This window comes from Podarcis melisellensis, assembly GCF_964234715.1.
Source record: "Podarcis melisellensis genome assembly, chromosome: 10".
NCBI classification, from domain to species: Eukaryota; Metazoa; Chordata; class Lepidosauria; order Squamata; family Lacertidae; genus Podarcis; species Podarcis melisellensis.
The window spans coordinates 6,111,603-6,132,011 of record NC_138542.1 but is presented as its reverse complement, the minus strand read 5'-3'; the positions used below and the strand labels follow the sequence as shown (position 1 = coordinate 6,132,011).

General features: G+C 44.8%; 1 protein-coding gene across 4 annotated transcripts in view; it reads left to right on the top strand.

The window, feature by feature from the left end:
- Positions 1 to 13,520: 13,520 nt before the first annotated feature.
- Positions 13,521 to 20,409, top strand: part of PTPN12 (protein tyrosine phosphatase non-receptor type 12) — a 58,507-nt gene continuing 51,618 nt past the window's right edge. For 2 of the 4 annotated variants that reach the window (XM_081927692.1, XM_081927690.1), the window contains exon 1: positions 13,521 to 13,770. In XM_081927692.1, coding sequence (XP_081783818.1) covers positions 13,672 to 13,770 — 99 coding nt within the window. In that variant the 5' untranslated portion in view covers positions 13,521 to 13,671. The remainder of the gene's footprint in view (positions 13,771 to 20,409) is intronic. The other 2 variants (XM_081927691.1, XM_081927693.1) reach the window with 2 other exon arrangements.

Genomic DNA, 20,409 nt, shown 5'->3' with positions numbered 1-20,409 from the left:
CCACCCCACCCAGAAATTATAACACTTGGGCTGCAAAATGCTATGCAGATATACCTGGGAATAAGCCCCATGGAGTACAGTGGACTTATATCTGAATAACTGCATAGGAGTGCATTGTTAATGCATTTGATGCAGTCCATTGTAAACCACAAATGCATATATCACAATCTTTGTGTGTTTGTGTGTGTGTGTGTGTGTGTTTTACTGTTTAAGGGGCCAGAAGAAAACCTGCAAACAAGGATCATCTTAAAAAACACACACCCTCCTATTGCCTGTGAAACGGTTAACAGAGTTGAAAAGGAACTTCTTTTTTGCAAACCCAAAGAAACCTATGTGTAATGTCCCTGTTGCGAAAACCAATTATTTTAAACCTCCCAACCAACTGCAAGGCCTGACTTTTGCACCCACCCTTGCCAAATGTGTAATTCTGCACCACTGGAAAAGCAAACTTTCTTCACGCCATGAGGACTAAGTGCTGGAGAGGTTAGAGCAGCCAGGCTGGCGATATTTGAGCTTTGGGAGACAAGGAAACCCAACCACAGCTAGGTTCAGGATGTGGCATGGACGGTCAGCTTCCTCCTGCTTAGTGTTGCCATTGTAGGAACTCAGCAGGCAGCAGGATGGGAGCCCAACAAGAATTAGTTGGCTTTGCCTGTCATTGGCTCCAACATTGCCTACTATTGACTTCTCTCCCTTCTGCCCATCCATGCCAATGGGCACCAGCCACCATGGGGTCCTATGCAAGGACAGCCTTTGGTCTTTCAAATTTCAGTGGCAAGGCCAAAATTCAGCACCCCCACCTCTCTCCTTCTGTTCTGTTCAATTCACTGTGTCACAGTTGCAACACCCAGCGGATGCCCTAAACCCGCCACTGTCCTGTCTCTCAGTAAAAGCTATGTTTTCATGTACAGTGGTACCTCGGGTTAAGAACTTAGTTAGTTCTGGAGGTCCGTTCATAACCTGAAACTGTTCTTAACCTGAAGCACCACTTCAGCTAATGGGGCCTCCTGCTGCCGCTGCATCACCGGAGCACAATTTCTGTTCTCATCCTGAAGCAAAGTTCTTAACCCGAGGTAATATTTCTGGGTTAGCAGAATCTGTAACCTGAAGCATATGTAACTTGAAGCGTATGTAACCCAAGGTACCACTGTATTCTGAAGGGAGGAAATTGGGGGGAGGGGAGGATAGGGAATAGTTTTTCTGTATAAAATGGGGGAAACATGTTAATAACAATTCAGTCAAAATGAAGGTAGCTATTCTATTGTACCCTTATTGGGAATAAGCCCTATTAAAACTGGTGGGACTAACCTCATAGTAATGAGTTAGATCATTGTTCCATCCATCTGTTGAGTGGCTATGGCTCTCCAAAGTTTCAGACCGGAGTTTCTTCCAGCCCTACTTGGCAATTATGGGGATTGAACCTGGAACCTTTTTCTGCATGCAAAATGGATGCTGTTGTATTGAGCTTTGGCCTGTCCTGATCAACATGGATATGATAAGCCTGCACATACTTTACAAAAAATGATTTGAGTACAAAAATATTGGGAGACATGGTTTTTAAAGGAGTTAAAATAGATAATGCTCAGATCACTCTGCTGAACATTTCTTACTAGCCTGTATATGTTTAACAATGCATATAGTTTTAAATAAAACCTAAACACGGACACGGGGGACACAGGTGGTGCTGTGGGTAAAACCTCAGCATCTAGGACTTGCCAATCGTATGGTCGGCGGTTCGAATCCCTGCGGCGGGGTGAGCTCCCGTCGTTCGGTCCCAGCTCCTGCCCACCTAGCAGTTCGAAAGCACCCTTAAGTGCAAGTAGATAAATAGGTACCGCTTTCTAGCGGGAAGGTAAACAGCGTTTCCGTGTGCGGCGCTGGTGCCGGTTCGCCGGAGCAGCTTCGTCACGCTGGCCACGTGACCCAGAAGTGTCTGCGGAAAGCGCTGGCTCCCGGCCTCTAGAGTGAGATGAGCGCTCAACCCTAGAGTCTGTCAAGACTGGCCCGTACGGGCAGGGGTACCTTTACCTTTACCTTTAAACATTAATAGAATAGTGTAATAGTCTGCATCAAGTAGCACTTGCTATTGTTGTTTCTATACACCCATCCAAAAAGTGGGTTCTGTTTTCACATCTCAGATTACAATTCCAGTGATCCCATATAATTTAATCAAAATCAGTTGCATTTGGGGTAATAGAAATAGATCTGTAATGTTTTTATTCTGAAATAGATGGATGAAATGCACATCAAATAGGTTTCTACAGACACTCTGACCTTTAAAAGCTAGTATGAGGCTTATTTCCTATTCAATGCTAATTCAGAAGAGAATAGGATAGATTGCCCAGTAATGGGCAAAAATGTACATCCAGCAACTTAGCAAGCAATCAAGGCTATCGTAATTTGCTATGATTGATGGCGTATACTCGGGAGATGCTTATAAAAGGCTAATGGAGACAATGAATTACTTCTCAACCTTCAAAGGGTGGTTCCCTCAGAGCAACATCCGAGGTCACTAGTAGGTCAATATGTAGGACAGGCTAGTAGAGAGGTAGTTCTTTTATTTATAAAAATATTTGAATACCACAGTTTCATTTTAAAAAAATCAAAGTTGTTTCACACAAAAAAATAATTAAAACTGATCACCAGCTGACTATTACAGAAGTTTTTATTAATTGTCTGCCTTAGGCATGCGCAGTATAATTCATTATGGTATGCACCCAGGAATTCCCCCCCCCAAAGGTGAACATTTCTTGAATACATATTCATACCCTATCACAAATGACATTATCATTATTCACCAACAAACTAAACAAGCTAAAACTTACCTTTCCAGCTCCTCCTGCCCTATACTTCATTGGCTTCTGCAGTTTGACCACACATGTGTAAAACTCTGAGCCTGAGGGATTTCTAAATTCCCACCTCTACAACCCCTCCTAAGTTTTGTGTCTCAGGGTGTGAGAGTCAAGCCCTTACAGTTGTACGGGGTTTTTTGGTCTAAAGGTCACAACTGTGGGTGACTGTTACTCTGCTTCAGGAGGCATGGAAAACTGCCACCTTACATAAAGGTAAAGGGACCCCTGACCATTAGGTCCAGTCGTGACCGACTCTGGGGTTGCAGCACTCATCTCGCTTTATTGGCCAAGGGAGCCGGCATACAGCTTCCAGGTCATGTGGCCAGCATGACTAAGCCGCTTCTGGCGAACCAGAGCAGCGCACGGAAACGCCGTTTACCTTCCCGCCGGAGTGGTACCTATTTATCTACTTGCACTTTCACGTGCTTTTGAACTGCTAGGTTGGCAGGAGCAGGGACCGAGCAACGGGAGCTCATTCCGTCACAGGGATTCGAACCACCAAGCTTCTGATCAGCAAGTCCTAGGCTTTGTGGTTTAACCCACAGCGCCACCCGAGTCCCTGCCACCTTACATAGGAGACACCAAAAAACATGCCCACTCTCTCACCCCCTTACTCCAAATGCATACAACCACACCACAGACAATATGCTTGTTGTGTATATTGCTGTTCAGTCCAAAGTCAGATTACAAAAATTGTCAGGCTGAGGAATTCTTCCTGCATTGTGGGATCAGTTGTGATGTCAGCGTTGTGGGGAGAAAGTTATGAAAAGGTGGAAGAAAATGGGAAAGACGGTCTAGCAAATAGGCAGGGTGCGGAAAATGTTCCCCATCAATCTGTATGTTCACATTAGAGTTCACCCGGCACCCAGTGCACTGCCTCTGCTAATTTGATCCTGTAGTTTCCTAACAAACACTGCTGTTTGGTGTATTTTTGCTCAAATCAACTTCAGTCTGATTACAAAACTGAATGCAAAGTAAGTGGCAATGTGAACATACCCCAACAGCTGTTGCGCGGGCGCAGATGACAGCTTAATGAATAGAAGTTGCAGAGAGGATGCAGGATCAGGGAAACCAAAAAGGTCATCTTTGTCAGGTGAAGACATCCCTGCCCCCGCTCTGATGTGAAGAACTCCATTCAAATTTGGCTTGAAATGCAGGAGGAGGAAATGACCTCGCTGTGTTGCAAGCCAGTAAGGTGAACATACCCCAAACCAGGAAGGAGCATAGAAAAGGAGATATTCTGCTGAATGTTAAGGAACTCTTAAAACACCAGTGATGGGTTATGAAATAGGTACTGCATTTCCAAATAGCAGAAGTCAAGAAATAACATAGACATATAATTTGTGTCTCAGAAACTGAGTAGAGTGTTTGTGTTTTCTCTTTCCCTCTGCGGTCCCCTGCACCCCCTAGGAATTGGGGCAGATTTGGGTCATCTGGGGCAGCCTGGAGACTGCAGTAGAAAGCCCCCTCCTTCCCTGGTGTGTTCACAGAAATACCTTCCAATCACACAAGCCATTATAACCAGGACAGTGAATACTTGTCTAGTAGGGTTTAATGACTGCTTAATGAGATTATTCCCCCGCCTCCTTAAAATCTGTTTAAAGTATTGCAAATATTTAAAGAGGAGATATTTTGCTGGAACAAAACGATCACCTTACAGTATATTTTGGTTCTGTCTAGGTGAATTTTATTTAAACGTCTCCTCCAGTCCCCTAGTTTTGGTTCAGATTTAATATCTGAACATGAACATATAGGAAAATAATTCTGGTTGTATAATTTGCTAAATGTGAACTTCATTCTTTCCAGTTAAGGAAAGCTTTTTGTGTCATGTGCTGTGATTTCAAGTGTAGCAGAAGGCATAACTCATCTTAGGTCATGTGATTTGAATTTTTTTTAGGCACCCTGAACAGTATGTTGCATAGTTCCCAGTCCCCTTGAGAGACATAACTTGTACCAATGCGCTGCAGGCTCTCTCTGCCTCCTTTTGCATGAATAATTTCCTTTTCATCTGGGTCATCTCCAGAACAGTCTACTGAAACAGTTAAATTGCATGACTTCGCCACTGTGCTTCTCCCTGTCGACTTGTGCTGTGCTTAGGGATGAGATGAAATACTATCTGTATTCACTGCCATGGATGACGAACCACGTTTATAGATGCTAATAATTGGTCCATTGATCTATAGGCAAAAACCTCTCTGGAGAATATCAAGTATCCAGATGGCATTGACTGATGGAGTTCCCATTTTGGTCCTTGAACTGGATGACAGATGTGTAGAGAGAGAGAGCCCTGTTGATTGTTTGTCTGGCAGTGCATCGTGCAAATTTATTTCAGTAAAACACATGGAAATATGATACCTTCATTAAATATAATTCCAGATGTCATAGTTTGTGACCAATGAGAGATCACATTGTTTACTTTGTGGAGGATAGGGGGCTAAAACCTAGGTTCATGTTGCCATATGAGGTGCTTAAAAGGGTTGCCTTATTTTTACTAGGATGACATATTTCCTGTTCCAGATGAACTGAAAGTTCACTGATAAGTAACACATAATGGCCATTGTGGCACTGCTGCCCATACCATGGAGGAGATATGTGTATAAGCAGAAAATTGCCAGGAAAGTCCAAAACCATCATATTTGACTTAAAAAGAGGAAATTTCATAAAAAGGAAGCAATTGGCAAAAAGTAATTTGAAATAAAAAGTCAAGAGGGTAAAATCTCTCTGGAGTACTTGGAGGTTTGTTCAGAAAGACGTCAATCAAAGATCAGGTAGAATAGGTAATGCATATCAAGATACCACCATGCCAAGAAAATGCTTTTTGGAGGCAAGAGGCTTTATTCAGAAAATGGAAGTATGAATTAAAGTTACAAGAAGGGAGATTCTGTCTAAACGCCAGGAAGAACTTTCTGACAGTAAGAGCTGTTCAGCTGTGGAACGGACTCCCTTGGGAGGTGGTGGACTCTCCTTCCTTTGAAGTTTTCAAGTAGAGGTTGGATGACCATCTGTCATGGATGCTTTAGTTGATATTCCTGCATTGCAGGGGGTCAGACTAGATGACCCTTGGGGTCTTTTCCAACTCTACTATTCTATGACTCCATGCTTTTCATGCAAAACACCCCAGATGAAATCCCAGATGTCTCCAGTAGGGCTGGGGAGGACTCCAGGATTAAACACCGGAGAGCTGCTGCCAGTCAGTGTCAAAAATACTGAACTAGATGGACCACTATTTTGACTTGTTGAAAGGCATCTGCCTATGTCCCAGTGTAGGTAAACAAGGTAAATGACCCCTGGGCGGTTAAGTTCAGTCAAAGGCAACTATGGGGTGCCGCACTCATCTTGCTTTCTGGCGGAGGGAGCCAGCATTTGTCCACAGACTGCTTTCTGGGTCATATGGCCAGCAGGACTAAACTAATTCTGGTGCAATGGAACACCATGACGGAAGCCAGAGTGCATGGAAACGCCGCTTACCTTCCTGCCACAGCTGTACCTATTTATCTACTCGTACTGGTGTGCTTTCAAACTGCTGGGTTGGCAGAAGCTAGAATAGAGCAACAGGAGCTCACCCTGTTGCATGGATTCGAACCACCAACCTTCCGATCAGCAAGCCCAAGAGGCTCAGTGGTTTCAACTACAGTGCCTCCTGTGTCCCAATGTACCACTTGCTGGGGAGTACAAGTGGGGAGAGTGCTGTTGATCCTATTTGTTGGCTTCCACCAGGCATCTAGTTGGCCATTGTGTAAATGGGACAGCTCTTCTTCTGTTTTTCAGACATTCAAAGCTACAGCTGACACTTGTGCTTTTAGTGATAAGGAGCACTTTTAAAATGATCCTGGGGAGTGCAACCCTCTTCAGAACAGGTTGAACATCAGTCACCTGGAAAGACTAACTACTCACTAACAGTACCTCCATCTTCTCTGTCGTAACCCCTGGTCTGGAGACTGTGTACTGTGTGATGGAGGACTTGGAGGGGGACCAAGCTCTGGCTCAGCTCTAGGGGAAAGAACTTCCAAGACCTGTCAGGATCATCCAAGCTAGAGGACACAGCTCTGCTGCCCTCCTCTGATTCAGTGGAGAAATCTCCCACAGTTCCAACTTCTCCTCAGACCCTCAGGACCCAAAGACTGTAAAATAAGGTGAAGGCCCTTTAGGAGCCAGCCATATCCTCTGGAGAGACAGGGTTTGTTTTTCTAACAGAGAACCTATGTAAGATTTTAGTTGGATCCAGGGACTTGCAGACCTATAGCTACTTCAGCAGGACCTCAGGAGCTCTCCAGGGTCCTGTGGGTGCTCAGGGTATCTTCAATGCCTGCCTTGGCCTCTTGATGGCGCACTGTTTTGTTTCCCCTGTAAGCCTTGAGCGCTCACTGAACAGGACATGGGCTGGATGAGGGCCAATAAACTGAAGGTCAAACCAGCCATTTATTGCATCCATTAATTGAGGAAAAAGACAAATCAGAGGTGTGTGTCATCCTTGGCATACTGATGACACTGTACTCCAAAACTCCGAACGACCTTACTTGGCAGTTTCATATAGATGCTGAATACAGGGATGAGTACAAATCCTCCAGGACCACCTTCTGCAAATGCCCATCCAGGTCTGAGTGCCACCCGCAGCCAATTCAAACAGCCTCTCTAAAAGAATACCATGGTCAACGTTATGGAAAGCCTCTGAGAGATCCAAATACAGTATTTTCCCGTCTATAAGACGCCCCCATGTATAAGACGCCCCCTATTTTGGGGGACTCAGAATTAAGAAAATGGGGGGATGTGTATCTGTATATAAGACGCCCCCTAATTTTTTACATTATTTTTTAGGGGGAAAACCTAGTCTTATACACGGAAAAATAGGGTAACTTATTGTTTCGCCTAGTGAAAACACATTCATGAGGAACTGCATACCTAGTCAAATTGCATTTCCAAACACTGGTTGGCCTGTGCTTTTTAGATACAGACCAGGGCTTGATTTGCATGGAAGAGGTGGTGAGTAGGAGAAAAGATGTCTAATTCTTCTCCTACTGCTGCTTCCCCCAATTACAGACCTGCACTGAAGGAAACATGACGTTTGTATTCTACCATCGCATTACTAGCAACTGTAATGCAGACTAGCAGAATGACAATTATCTAATAGAAAACAAAGTAAAAATACATTTTTTTCAAACACTGTGAATAAATTTAACTTAAGAATGTAATAAAAGCCCTACTAGATCAGCCGACCAGATGCTGACCAGATGCTTATTGGAAGTCCACAACAAAGGAATTACCGGTAGTTTTTAAACCTTCTTGATGGTTGCAATCCTATGCTCTCTTCCTTGGGAATGAGGCTGCAATCTTGAAGTAAAGCTGGAATCCTTTCTTTACCAACTTGAAAGCAAGCAACCTTTAACTCTGATGGACTTTCTTCTGAGCAGATATGTGCAGGATAGCACTAAGAGCCCCCTTCAACTAAGTGGGGTTTATCTCTGTGGAAATATGCTTAGGGTTGTGCTGCAAATCTCACTGAACTTGCTTCTGAGTGAGCACATGCACTTGGGCTGCATGCTCTCCCAAGGACAGTTGAAGGGGGAAATCATTAAACATCTTAAAATGGATCTCACCATCTACAGAGGCACTAGATAATGGGTTCTTAATTACATCCTTTGGTTGCTCATAGGACATTGGTTTTTAATGTGCTCATTATCAAGGCTGGCTTTTTATTTGTACTAAAACAGTGGAGATGGCTATGATCAGAACCTGAGCCAGTACCCTCAAAAGTCTGCATAGTGCTTAATTGGTATTATCTTCATGGTTGGGTTCTGCTGATTCACCAAGAGTGTGGAGAGGTTACTAGTTCACTTCCACTAAGCTAGTTTGTCCCCACAGCTGGAGGAGAAGAGGACAGAGGATGAAGAAAGAGCTGTGAGTGGAGCAGATGGGCTGGTTGTGGTGGGGGGGACTTCCCCAGGAAGTCCAAAAGATGGGGAAACTCAACAAACCTGCTGCACCTGAATCTGGGTGTGGAGAATGCAGCTGAATGTGACACAGCTGTGGGCAGCCTGAGGAAGTACCGGGACTTCTACTGGTTTCTTATGAGCCAAGCTTGCAGACTGTTCTCTGTTTGGTTGGCTCCAGAAGCTCTTTGCTGAACTCACGGCTCACAGCATTTTGATGGCCTCTTTGCCAATTCTGTTTAAGCCTGTGACTTCACTCTTTTTAGGGAAGACGATACTTCCAGGCTTTTCTTAGGCTCCTGCCTCTCTTCTGCCTTGGCACTTCCACCTGCTCCAGACCTTCTACCTTCTCCTTCAGCTTCTTTATCTTCTAGTCAGAAATCTTCTGCTTCAGCAGCAGCAGCAGACCTAACTTATTTGTACTGTATGTCATACATCTAGATTGTGTGTGAAGGACACAGAAAAAAACAAGTAGCCTCCATTTATCGTAGAAAAAAAATCATGTGTATGCAGCCTCAGGCTATGTCCACAGCATACAATTGAATCACTATGGTACCACTTTAACAGTCATGGCTTGTAAAAGGTGCTGAGAGTTGTTAAAAAGGTAAAGGTAAAGGACCCCTGCCAGTTAAGTCCAGTCATGAATGACTCTGGGGTTGCGGCACTCATCTCGTTTTACTGCCTGAGGGAGCCGGCGTACAGCTTCTGGGTCATGTGGCCAGCATGACCAAGCCGCTTCTGGCGAAACCAGAGCAGCGCATGGAAACACCGTTTACCTTCCCACTGGAGCGGTACCTATTTATCCACTTGCACTCTGATGTGTTTTCAAACTGCTAGGTTGGCAGGAGCTAGGATCGAGCAAAGGGAGGTCACCCCGTCACGGGGATTCGAACCGCCGACCTTCCAATCGGCAAGCCCTAGGCTCAGTTGTTTAGACCACAGTGCCACCTGTGCCACCCGTGAGAGTTGTTAGGAGACTCCTATTCCCTCCTCCTCCTCCTCCATCTCACACCAATCTTTGGATGTACAGCTCTTCATATTCACTCCAACATTCCCATTGTATGAGATTTGTTGTAGGTGATAGGCCTCACCATTCCACACTGGCCTGATTGTGGGTTAGAAAGGGCTTTCCCCCCCTTTTTCTTTAGTGTAGTAGATTTTTCTATGAGACTACATTTATTTAGACCCAGTTGAAATAGATATCCCACTGTACTTCAGTCGTTGGAGCCTCACTGGCATAAACAGGGTACACAAAGTCAAATGTGTATACTAGGTGAGGTTGGCATTTGAGTAAGAGAGGTTATATATTGCTCTTCATCATCCCACAGAGCTACAATTTTCACAGTGGTTTAACAGTCAACCCCTCTTCCCAGGGATCTATGGGAAGGTGCGGCCGTAGTATTTGGCTTTAGTACTGTATTTCAAACTTCACCCATCACATAACTCTCCGCCAGCCACAAAGGAAAATTTTATACAACATTGTGCATAAAACCAACAACCCTGTTTCAGTAAACACATTTTAAAAGGCGATTTATCCCTTTTAAGTTGTAAGCTGTAGTCCATAGAGGTTGGACCAGATGGTCCCTTCCAGCTCTAGAGCCTATGATTCTAAAATGCCTGGTTGGTGGAGGCTGTACCTTTTTTCTTTCTCTAAGCGGACTTTGTTTAATCATACAGTCATATTCCTTTTGAATTGCTTTTTATGTCTTATATTTGTGAACAATAAGACTTTATTGCTTTATCTTTTTTTGCTATGCAGGAGTCATCTCTTTCAATTTCTTAGCCAAGGGATTTATTTTGAAATGAAATTTCTGGATAGGGAAGCTGTTCAGTTTGTATCCTGGTTCCATTTCCTGTTTACATCAAAATGTTCTGCATCACCCCCACCATGTCACCCGGCTTCTTTGGTAGTCAGGGTGTGCTTCCTTCCATTCCCCAAATAGTCACTGACACAGCTGAGCTATTGTATTTTCAGAGAAAGAAATCTAGATACTCATGTCGCCTATGATGAACAGTTGGGCGATAACTGAAACGGTTAGGGGCTTACATTCATTTATTGTCCAACTAAATACTGACCCATGAATTATTTTACTTATTTTATTGTTTTCAGTCTGCCTTTTAGGGCAAAGCCACACAAGCAAGCTTTCCTAAAGCATAAAACTACAGTATACATAATCACAAACACATTTACCATAAAACAGCAATGTGAAATAGTATAATCGAGTAACAGGTCAACAGCATCCCATTATAAAATAGCCAAAACATAAATATAAATTAGCAAAAAACCTTTAAGAGAAAGCAAATAGAAATAAATGGGTTTAAAGAATGTTTTACATGTGCTTTGATGGCAGCAAGTATTCCCTGAGGTTGGGAAGGAGCTCCACTTGTGTGGGTTCCCCACTGTTCAGTAGGGCAGTTCATAAAAATCTTTCTTTTTTTAAAAAAAGCCTGCATATCAGTTAATATCTTGACCCTGCTCCACTGAACTGAAATTTCAGCCTGCGTGACATAGGAAAATGGCCAAGTAAACAGCTATTTTCATGGAGGAGGGTCAATATATTTACTGATATGCATGAAATTTCAGATTATAGCTATATAATCCCTAGTGTAGTAAGGTAAGACCTTTGGAGCAGGCATTTAATTGATTTTTTTTTAATGAACCGCCCTACTGTTCGGGCCCCACCTCTTGTATCTGTAAAACTTAAAATTTGACCTCACCAGGAGCCCTCAGGTCTCAGAGCAAGAGAGGTCTACAAAGCAGACCTTTAGAGCACCACCTTACTAGAGCTGTGTACTGTACGTTTTTGCTTGATAATACTGCACATTATGTCTGCAATCCTATATGCATTCAGTTGGGTTTACTTCCCAGTCAACATGGACAGGATCAAGCTGTTCTTGGGCAGCATATACACTATCCCCAATTTTGAACATTATTTCTGTACCCAGGTTTTCAGCCTTCTGGAAAATAGGCTCATCTTGTTATTAGTGAATATTTGGTAAAGATTCAGTGTATAGCTTATCTGTATCCTATAATAACGTGCAACCACATATTCATGCTATTCTGAATGGCCTCTGCTTTCGCTACCCGCAGAGCCAGGGCAAAATATACTTCGCTTTCAGCTTAGAAACTGCAGGGTGCGGTGCAGGCGGGTAGAAAGCTGCAACATATACCTACAGTATTGCAACTGTGACTGCAGAATTGTTTGAATCTGCCGGTTTATGAAGGCCGGAATTAAATAACGTTATAAAAAGCAGCCCGAGAGACCTCGTATGGCAGTGCACCATTTATAGTGTGGAAGCTTAATGAGCGAAAACGACGGAATAAAACCCATGCCCTGTGCCGTCTCCGATTGCATGGCCAAATCTATCGTTGTGATTTCATTAGACCCATTAGCTGCACGCAGGATGGCAGGCCTGGGAACTTTGTTTTTCCAAAGAGCGAGACGTCTGAACCTGGGCTTGCAGGCTGTGAACGGAGGGGTCACAGCATAGCTGTCAAGTGTCCCTTATTTGAAGGGACAGTCCCTTATTCCAGCGTCATGTCCCGCTGCTGTCTCTTATTGATGGATGTCCCTTAAATTTCAAAGGAAGCAGCTCCTCTCCCTCCCTCCCTGCCGGCCAGGGAGGAGGGAGGCTCCAGCTGTGTTGCTTGGCTGTGTTGCTCACCCAATAAGAAGTCTACGAACGACTGGGGGTGGAGCTTGCATGCCTTGTGTGTGGCTAGTTAATGCAAGCTGAGGGGGTTTTTGAATGCAGGACGCCATTTTTGTTGCATGTGCTGCTGCAAACTTTGCAGTGCAAAGCCAGGCCGGGGAGCCATCTTAAGTTGAGGCTGCATAGGCCTTGTGGTGCATGTGATTCAGATTCTATTCAGTTGAACCTCTGGTTACAAAGTTGGCTGGACAGTGTTCTTGAAGCTACCAGCATGAGTTTGACCAGACTGCAGGAGGACAGGAAGACTGGAGTGCTTGGAACAAGTGAGGCTGCAGGTCCCTTATTTTGACTGCTGGTCCCTTATTTTCAAGGCTGCTGGTCCCTTATTTTCAAATCTGTAAGTTGACAGCTATGGGTCACACTCAGGGAGCGGCCACAGCAGAGGAAGTCCTATTAAAGGCCAGACTTACTTATTATGCATACGCAAACGTGTTTAGGGGGCTCTAAATAAGCTTGCTGAACGTGCAGGTACTTTCTCTGCGGGCAAACCAGAGAAGCCTGCAGCCTCCGCGGCGCGAAGACGGAGCACTGCCTTCCCGCGGTCTCTTTTAGCTAAACCACAGGCGACCTTTCCCCCCTCCCCTCCCCCCCCACAAACGCATTGGTACATCCCAGAGTCCTATTTATCCAGCGCAAGGAAGACCTTACCCGCTAGGGAATTCTAGGGGTGGGGGTGGGGGGAAAAGGAAGTTTCTCCCGAGGTAGGAGGAGGAGGAAGGGATTGACAGGCAGCGAGGCCAATCGTCAGCGGGGCTTCTGAGAGCGGAAGCCAATGGCGGGGCCCGAGAGCTCGGGCGCGGCGGATCAACACGTGGGAGGGAGGGAGGGAGCGGGCGTCGCTGCGCCTGCGCCGCAGAGGGGCGGAGGGCGAGTGGCGTCGCCGCCGTCCGGCGTTCGGTGTTGGCGGCCGCGGCGGCTGCGTTCGCGAGGGAGGGAGGGAGGGGCCGTGAGGGAGGAGAATGGAGCGGGCGGGCGGCGCTGGGCTGAGCTGAGCCGCCGCGGGGAAGTTGTTGTGCTCGGGGTCGGGGAGGCGGCTGGGGAAGGAGGGCCAGGGCGGCGGCGGCGGCGGCGGAAGCAGCAGCAGCAGCAGCGAGAAAGCCGGTTGGCGGGGCGTCTCCTCAGGCTGGGTCTCTCCCGCTTTGCGGAGGGAAGGGGGGAGGCGGCGGCGGAGGAGGAGGATGGAGCAAGAGGAGATCCTGAGGAAATTCATCCAGCGAGTCCAGGCCATGAAGGACACCGACCACAATGGGGAGGATAACTTCGCCACAGACTTCATGGTACGCTGGGTTTTTTTGGGGGGGGGAAGGCGGGGGGGGGGTTGTGCGTTTTGAATTCCGTCTCTGGTGGGGCGAGGAGAGGGCGGGGCGCCTTGTCAGGCGATGCCGTTGACCTCCCCCTCCCCCCCTCCGTGAAGGTGCATCCTGGCCTGTCGGTTTCTCTCCCCCCCCCATCATATGGCGCCCCCGGGTCCGTGTGGGGAGGAAGCGGGGAGAAAGAAGGGGGGAGCTGGAAGGGGCCTGCAGGGCTGCATCCTTCCCTCCCGAGAAAGCCTCTGGCGTGAATGGGCTCCCTCAGCTTTTCTGTAGGGCTGCTGGTGCTGCTGCATGTGGGGCGGGGAGGCTCCCGCGATGCCCGTGGCATGTGAGGGGCTGCTACTGCCATTGTGCTTGCGATCCCACCCTTCCCCTCTCTCTCCCCCCCCCCCCATACACCCTGCCCGCCACTTCCACAAATAGAAATGTAAGAAGCCAGAGGGGAGATTCCTTATCTCCTTCTCCCCAGTTCTGCGAAGCAATCCTGCTCCAGGTAAAGTGCTCTCTCTGCATATACATATACAGTATGCTCTGCATATACATATACTCTCTGCATATACAGTAGCATCTTGGGGTTGCAGCGGGCATTTGTCGAAATTTCAGTTCCCGGTTCCTATTTTTGTATTCTGCTGCAAAAACCTCTGTGCTTTCCTTGGAGCCAGTCCTCTGGCCAACATCATCTCTTCCCTCCCCTTCAAAATCTCCAGTAGCATCCTCATTCTTTTATCCTCGCAGCCATTTATCTCTCTGTGCATAGATAACGGCCTATGACCATATTTATCCAAATGGATCGTTACAGCTCCTTCATTTTTACTTCACGCTGGCGGATGACGGCTAGCTGTAATTCTGAAAACAATGTAGCTTCTTATAAAGGTTGTCGCAAATGTTTAATATCGAACGGCAAGGAAGGGCTTTTTGGTTAACCCAACTGGAAATACTATTGTGCGCCTTCATTTCATTTTTGTTCTATTCGCTTCGGGTTAGAAGCATTCTGGTTAAGCTCTGGTTGAGCTGATGGCTTCAGAGCACAAAAATTCTGATGCAAGTGACAAATAAGAGGTTTCCTGAAATATAGGGAGGTGTCTACAGGATATTGCGAAAGACCAAGGGGCTGTTGAAAGTTGTTTCAGGTCTGAGGCATGGAAGAGGAAGTGGGCTTTAGGAAGCGGTTTCCTCATCCCGGATGGGGAGGCATGGGAAAGAGGAATGGCTCTTCTGGCTGAAAGGGTTCTATTGTTCTTGAGGTAAATAGAAAAGGATTTGAAAGGAGGGCAAAGCTTGCATGTTTTACTTGACTTGAAGTAGTTACCCTGATGCACATTCCGTAAGGCTTTAAACTTCACTGGTTTGTAGTATCTACTGCTTAAAGCTGAGTGTAGAGGTGTGCTTAATTACAGTTCTTAGATTTTTTGTATAGAACATGAAGTGCACAAATATTACTATTTTCTGTGAAACACCAAATAAATGGGATTGGCTATGACTGTTCTCTTAACCAGTTGCAATGTTCTTATAAAGAACTCGACAAATCCCTTATTGGAATAAGGAAACATTTGTCTAGCTCTTAACTTAGCGTTCATTAGTTAAGTGCATGAAATTGAACAAGAGGACTTGGCTTGTTAGTACTGTCTCTTTCCTGAATTTATACAGCAAGAAGGAATGAAAGTGCTAATGTGGGTGGACTTGGTTCCGGGTGTGAAGCCAGATGGTTGCTTTAGTACTGTAAATGCACTGTTGTAAAACAAACTTACTAAAACTGGCCAATGCTTTTACTGAAACGGACTCTTCCTTTTAAGTAACCTGTCCCTGTAGTAAAATAACACTTAATAATCTGTCTCCTAATCACATCAAAGATGTTTCTGTATTGAAATGTGGAGGTGTAGGGAAAATGATTTATATACTACAGTTCAACCAATTGGTTCCCAGCATGGTTCAGAACAAAATGGCTTTTAAAGATGTATTGGCTGTATGTAGGCTTGCATTTTCAGAGCTAGTGTAAGTTTCCTTTGATGAAATTTACTATCTTCAATTCACATTCTCCTATGCCTGTGTGCTGTTTTGAACACTCTTGTCCAAACAATCCACACATAGTCACTTTAATTAAAGGGTTTACAAGATCCTGCTTTCTTCTGACTTTGTATGCTAAGACTTTTTTTTCACCTTTCCTACTTCTTTTAGGGCAGGGGTGCCTAACCTGTAGCCTGTCAGATGTTATTGGACTCCAACTCCCAGCAGCCTCAGCTGGTATAGCCAGTGGTCAGGGAATGTGGAAAATGCTGAAATGGGAAAGTATTTGTCAGAAACCTGAAATACAGCTGGGAGGATGCCTGCCTAATCTCAGTAGGGAGACTGGGCCTGCAGTGGGAGCTACAAGCCTCTGAACATTGGGAGACCACTAACAGATCAGGTGTTCTTGGCAAGGTAATGGTCATCCCACAGCAGAGAGATTGAAACAGTGGTCACCTCAACCAGTCACAGGACAAGAAGGGCCCTCCCTTGTAGATCTTAAAACAGGGGGACACTGGTATAGGGAGAGATGTTCCTAAAGTATTTGTCCCAGTGTTAGAAGCTCAGATATATAAACTAATTTGTGCCAAATGACACCTTGGCTTAAACCAAGGTTGTAGTTGCCACGATGGAATGTATAGGAGCCTTTTTATTTACAATGAAATTTATTATTATTACTATTATTAATTTAATTTCTATACCACTTTGTATTTTAAAGAAAAATTATAAAAGCGGTTTACAACACGACGACGATGATGATGACAACAATAATAATATTAATAACATTTTATTTATATCCTGCCCATCTGGCTGGGCTGCCCCTGCCACTCTGGGTGGCTTCCAACACATATAAAATCACGAAATCATTAAAACATCAAATAAAACAATCCAGAATAAAACAGATTCAAACTTAAAGGAAAATATTTCAGATCCTTCTTTAAGTGACATTTTGCTTTCCCCGTATTTATTTACCTACTTAATTTATATAGCTCCATAGCAGTACTGTATGAAGCCAGTGTGCTGCAGTGGTTAGAGTGTTGGACTAGGACGGGATCAGCAACCTTTTTCAGCCGTGGGCCGGTCCACCGTCCCTCAGACCATGTGGTGGGCTAGACTATATATTTTTTTGGGCGGGGGAATGAACAAATTCCTATGCCCCACAAATAACCCGGAGATGCATTTTAAAAAGAGCACACATTCTACTCATGTAAAAACATGCTGATTCCTGGATTGTCCACGGGCAGGATTGAGAAGACGATTGGGCTGCATCCGGCCCACAGGCCTTAGGTTGCCTACCCCTGGACTAGGACCTGGGAGATCAGGGTTCAAAACCACACTCAGTCATGAAGCTCACTGGGTGGCCTTGGGCCAGTAACAGCCTCTTAATGTGTCTCCAGGGTAGGGATTAATTGCGAAGCAGTGCTAGAAACTCCCCAGGCATCAGGTGCATTTTGCAACTGGCACGGTTCCAATTGTGACCATGGGGAGATCTCTGGATGCCATGTTGGCAACTGACATCTTCATCTGGCTGGCTTCTCCAACTTTCTTAAGCAGCTAAGCAGAAGAGCCTATTTATTGCATTTATATCCCACCGTTTTCTCCAGTGAGTACATGGTTCGTCCTCCTCTTCATTTAATCCTTACAACGACCCTGTGGGGTAGGTTAAGAGGCTGTGAGTGGCCCAAGGTCACCCTGCGAACTTCATGACTGTTTTGGTCTGCTACCACTATCTTTAGTAAACACTCCTGCCAATTGTTCTAACAGAAAAAGCATACCACTGCTGAGAGCCTTGTGCCTGCTGGTGTACCTATTTTAGTTCTGGCAATGCGGTCATTACGCCTAGTTTGAAAGGTGTCTTTATATTCCTTCATTGAAACTCGTGGTTTCAATTTTACATTGCCAAACTAGCATTGTTCTTGTCCCACAGGCTCTGATTTTGGCAGATACTAGCTGAAGAAGCACAGTATGGAGTCCTCATTGCTGCCTCTGCTTTCAGATAATTCAGTGGTGGCTTCCCGCTTGTGGAATGCTTTCCCCAGGGTGGCATGGTTGATTCCATCTTATTTTTAGGTCCTAGGCAAAGACTTCTCTTTATCTGAGCTTTTTGGCTTTTAATTTGAAGGTCCTGTTGTGGGTTGGGATCTGTATGTTTATAGCTGTGTTTTTAGATTTTGATTGGTTCTTCTTAATTGGTAAGTTGCTTTGGGTCACTGTGAGAAAAGTGGCTAACAAATATACCGTATTTTTTGCTCTATAAGACACATTTTCCCCTCCAAAAATTTAGGGGAAATATGTATGTGTCTTATGGAGTGAATGCAGGCTCCTTGGCTTCAGCGATAGCAATGCGAAGCCTCCGAAGCACAGTGGGAGCGCTCCCGCCGTGCTCCGGAGGCTTCAGGTTGCCTGCACTGAAGCCTGGAGAACGAGAGGGGTCGGTGCGCACTGACCCCTCTCACTCTCCAGGCTTCAAAGATAGCTGCCTGAAGCCTCCGGAGTGCAGTGGGAGCTCCCGCTGCGCTCCGGAGGCTTCAGGTTCCTTTTGCTGAAGGGTAGGTGCCCTTTCAGCTAAGGCGCAGCACCCCTTCAGCTAAGCGGGAGGAGAAATGGAAGGGGCTCCGTTTATCCTGCCGCTTCGCTGAAAGGGCACTGCACAGAGAGGGGGAGAATTTTTTTCCCTTGTTCTTCCCCTCTAAAACAAGGTGCGTCCTATGGTCGGGTGCGTCCTATAGAGTGAAAAATACGGTAAGAATAAATAAAATGTGTAGATTGTCATCCTACTTAAAAGCTTGATTTTATAAAGGGGTGGTATTCAACTAATCATTACTTGAGGTAGAGCCATTGAAATGGAAGGACCTAAGGCAGGCATGTTCATTAATTTCAGTGAGTCTACTCTAATAGTTAGTTGAATGCTACTTAAAGTATTTTTAAGTCAAGTGTGATCTCAGTCAAGTTAGCAATTTCACTAGCTTCATGCTCTAATCATTATCTGAGGTCCCACTTGGTTCCTTCATTCCTCTGAAGCATAGCTGGCAGTAATGAGGGCTAATTCTATGGAATTCAAATAGTAATGAATGAAACACAATATAAGAAATAAACAAAATTCACAGATACACTGGAATACTTAAATGAAGTTTGCAGAGCACAGTTTTGGAACCCCTTGACTACGGCGATCTTGTAATGGCATCCACTATGTGAATTTTTTTGCCAAGTAAGGTCTGTATGGCCCCATCACTGTTTTGTGTTAGGGGACTGCCAAAATGTGGCTGTTTAAAAATGGCTTTGGCTGATTATTTGTTCTTCTGATGAGTTTACTGTTTTGGTTTGGCAGTTGTGGAGAATTGAATCCATGGGTTTACATTTGGAATAGTTGGCCAGTTTGTTGGATGGCTGTGGTATATAGTAGCCAAATTAATATATTCTATTGTGTATTTCATTAAGAACTCTGGATTACTGAAAAAAGATGACTCAGAATAATAGAACTGTAGAGCTGGAAGGGATCCTGAGCACCATCTACTCCAATTCTCTGTAATGCAGAAATATGCAGCTGTGTAGAGTTCAAACATGTAACCTTGATATTATAAGCACGATGCTCTAACCAACTTGTTTCACATTGATTTACTTCCTAGTTTGGCTAAAATGCATGCTTTCTAATCTGGAACTGTTGTAGTTCCATGTCGGTATTGGATTTGATGGCTAAGCTAGTTCAGCATTTCTAAAGGTTAGTTGATAGATTCTTAATCTGAATTTTTAATGGCTACTCAACATTTGAAAGCAAGTTGTCTAACTTCATCCTGGAGTCTGCAGGTGAGAAAATGAAAGTGCTCACTCCAGAGCTAATTACTATTCAGGTCATCACTCCACCAAAACATGTTTTTTAGCTTACTGATGATAAACTCTTACGCAAGTGATCAGCATGATCCTCAGAACCTGTGTGATTGGGCCCTGGAGAAGGGTGGGTTAATGGGATTTCTCTGTGGAAGGCCTGACCAGACTTCTTATTGGAAGTAACGTCCAGATACTTTGCAGTGTCCTTGCCTCTAGTAACGGGCACTGTAGTGCAGTTGTGCGTAGGAGTCATGATGAATTGTCCTTGATGTGGTTTTATATACACGGTTGCAGAATACATGTAAAATATTTCATAGTGCTTCATGGTGTTGTTGCGGAACAGTGAGCTGCAGCATTAACACACTCATCCATAATGGGAAGGCGAGAGAGCTCTTGTGACTTGGAATAATAGATGTTAAGCATGATTATACATTGACTAACGGCAGATCTGGAGAAGGATGGAAGGAATTGCTACGAGGGTGGATTTGGTTTAAATCACAATTTAAATCAGTAGTCAGTAAGACTTGACTTAAATCACTGTTTTCTTTTTCCTTTTTTCCTTTTTTACAGAAAGACTCTTTCTTGCTGGTATAAGGTTTCGTTTTTGGAATAATAAATTTTCAGAGTAGTTTTTACAGCTATATCAAAAATTACTGATTTGGTTATACTATTAGAAATACATACAGTTAATTATGAAAATATTGGGAGGTTTAATAAGTTAACTATTTATAGGGGCTATATCTCCCAGCAGCCCTGGCATTGGAGAGGCTGGCC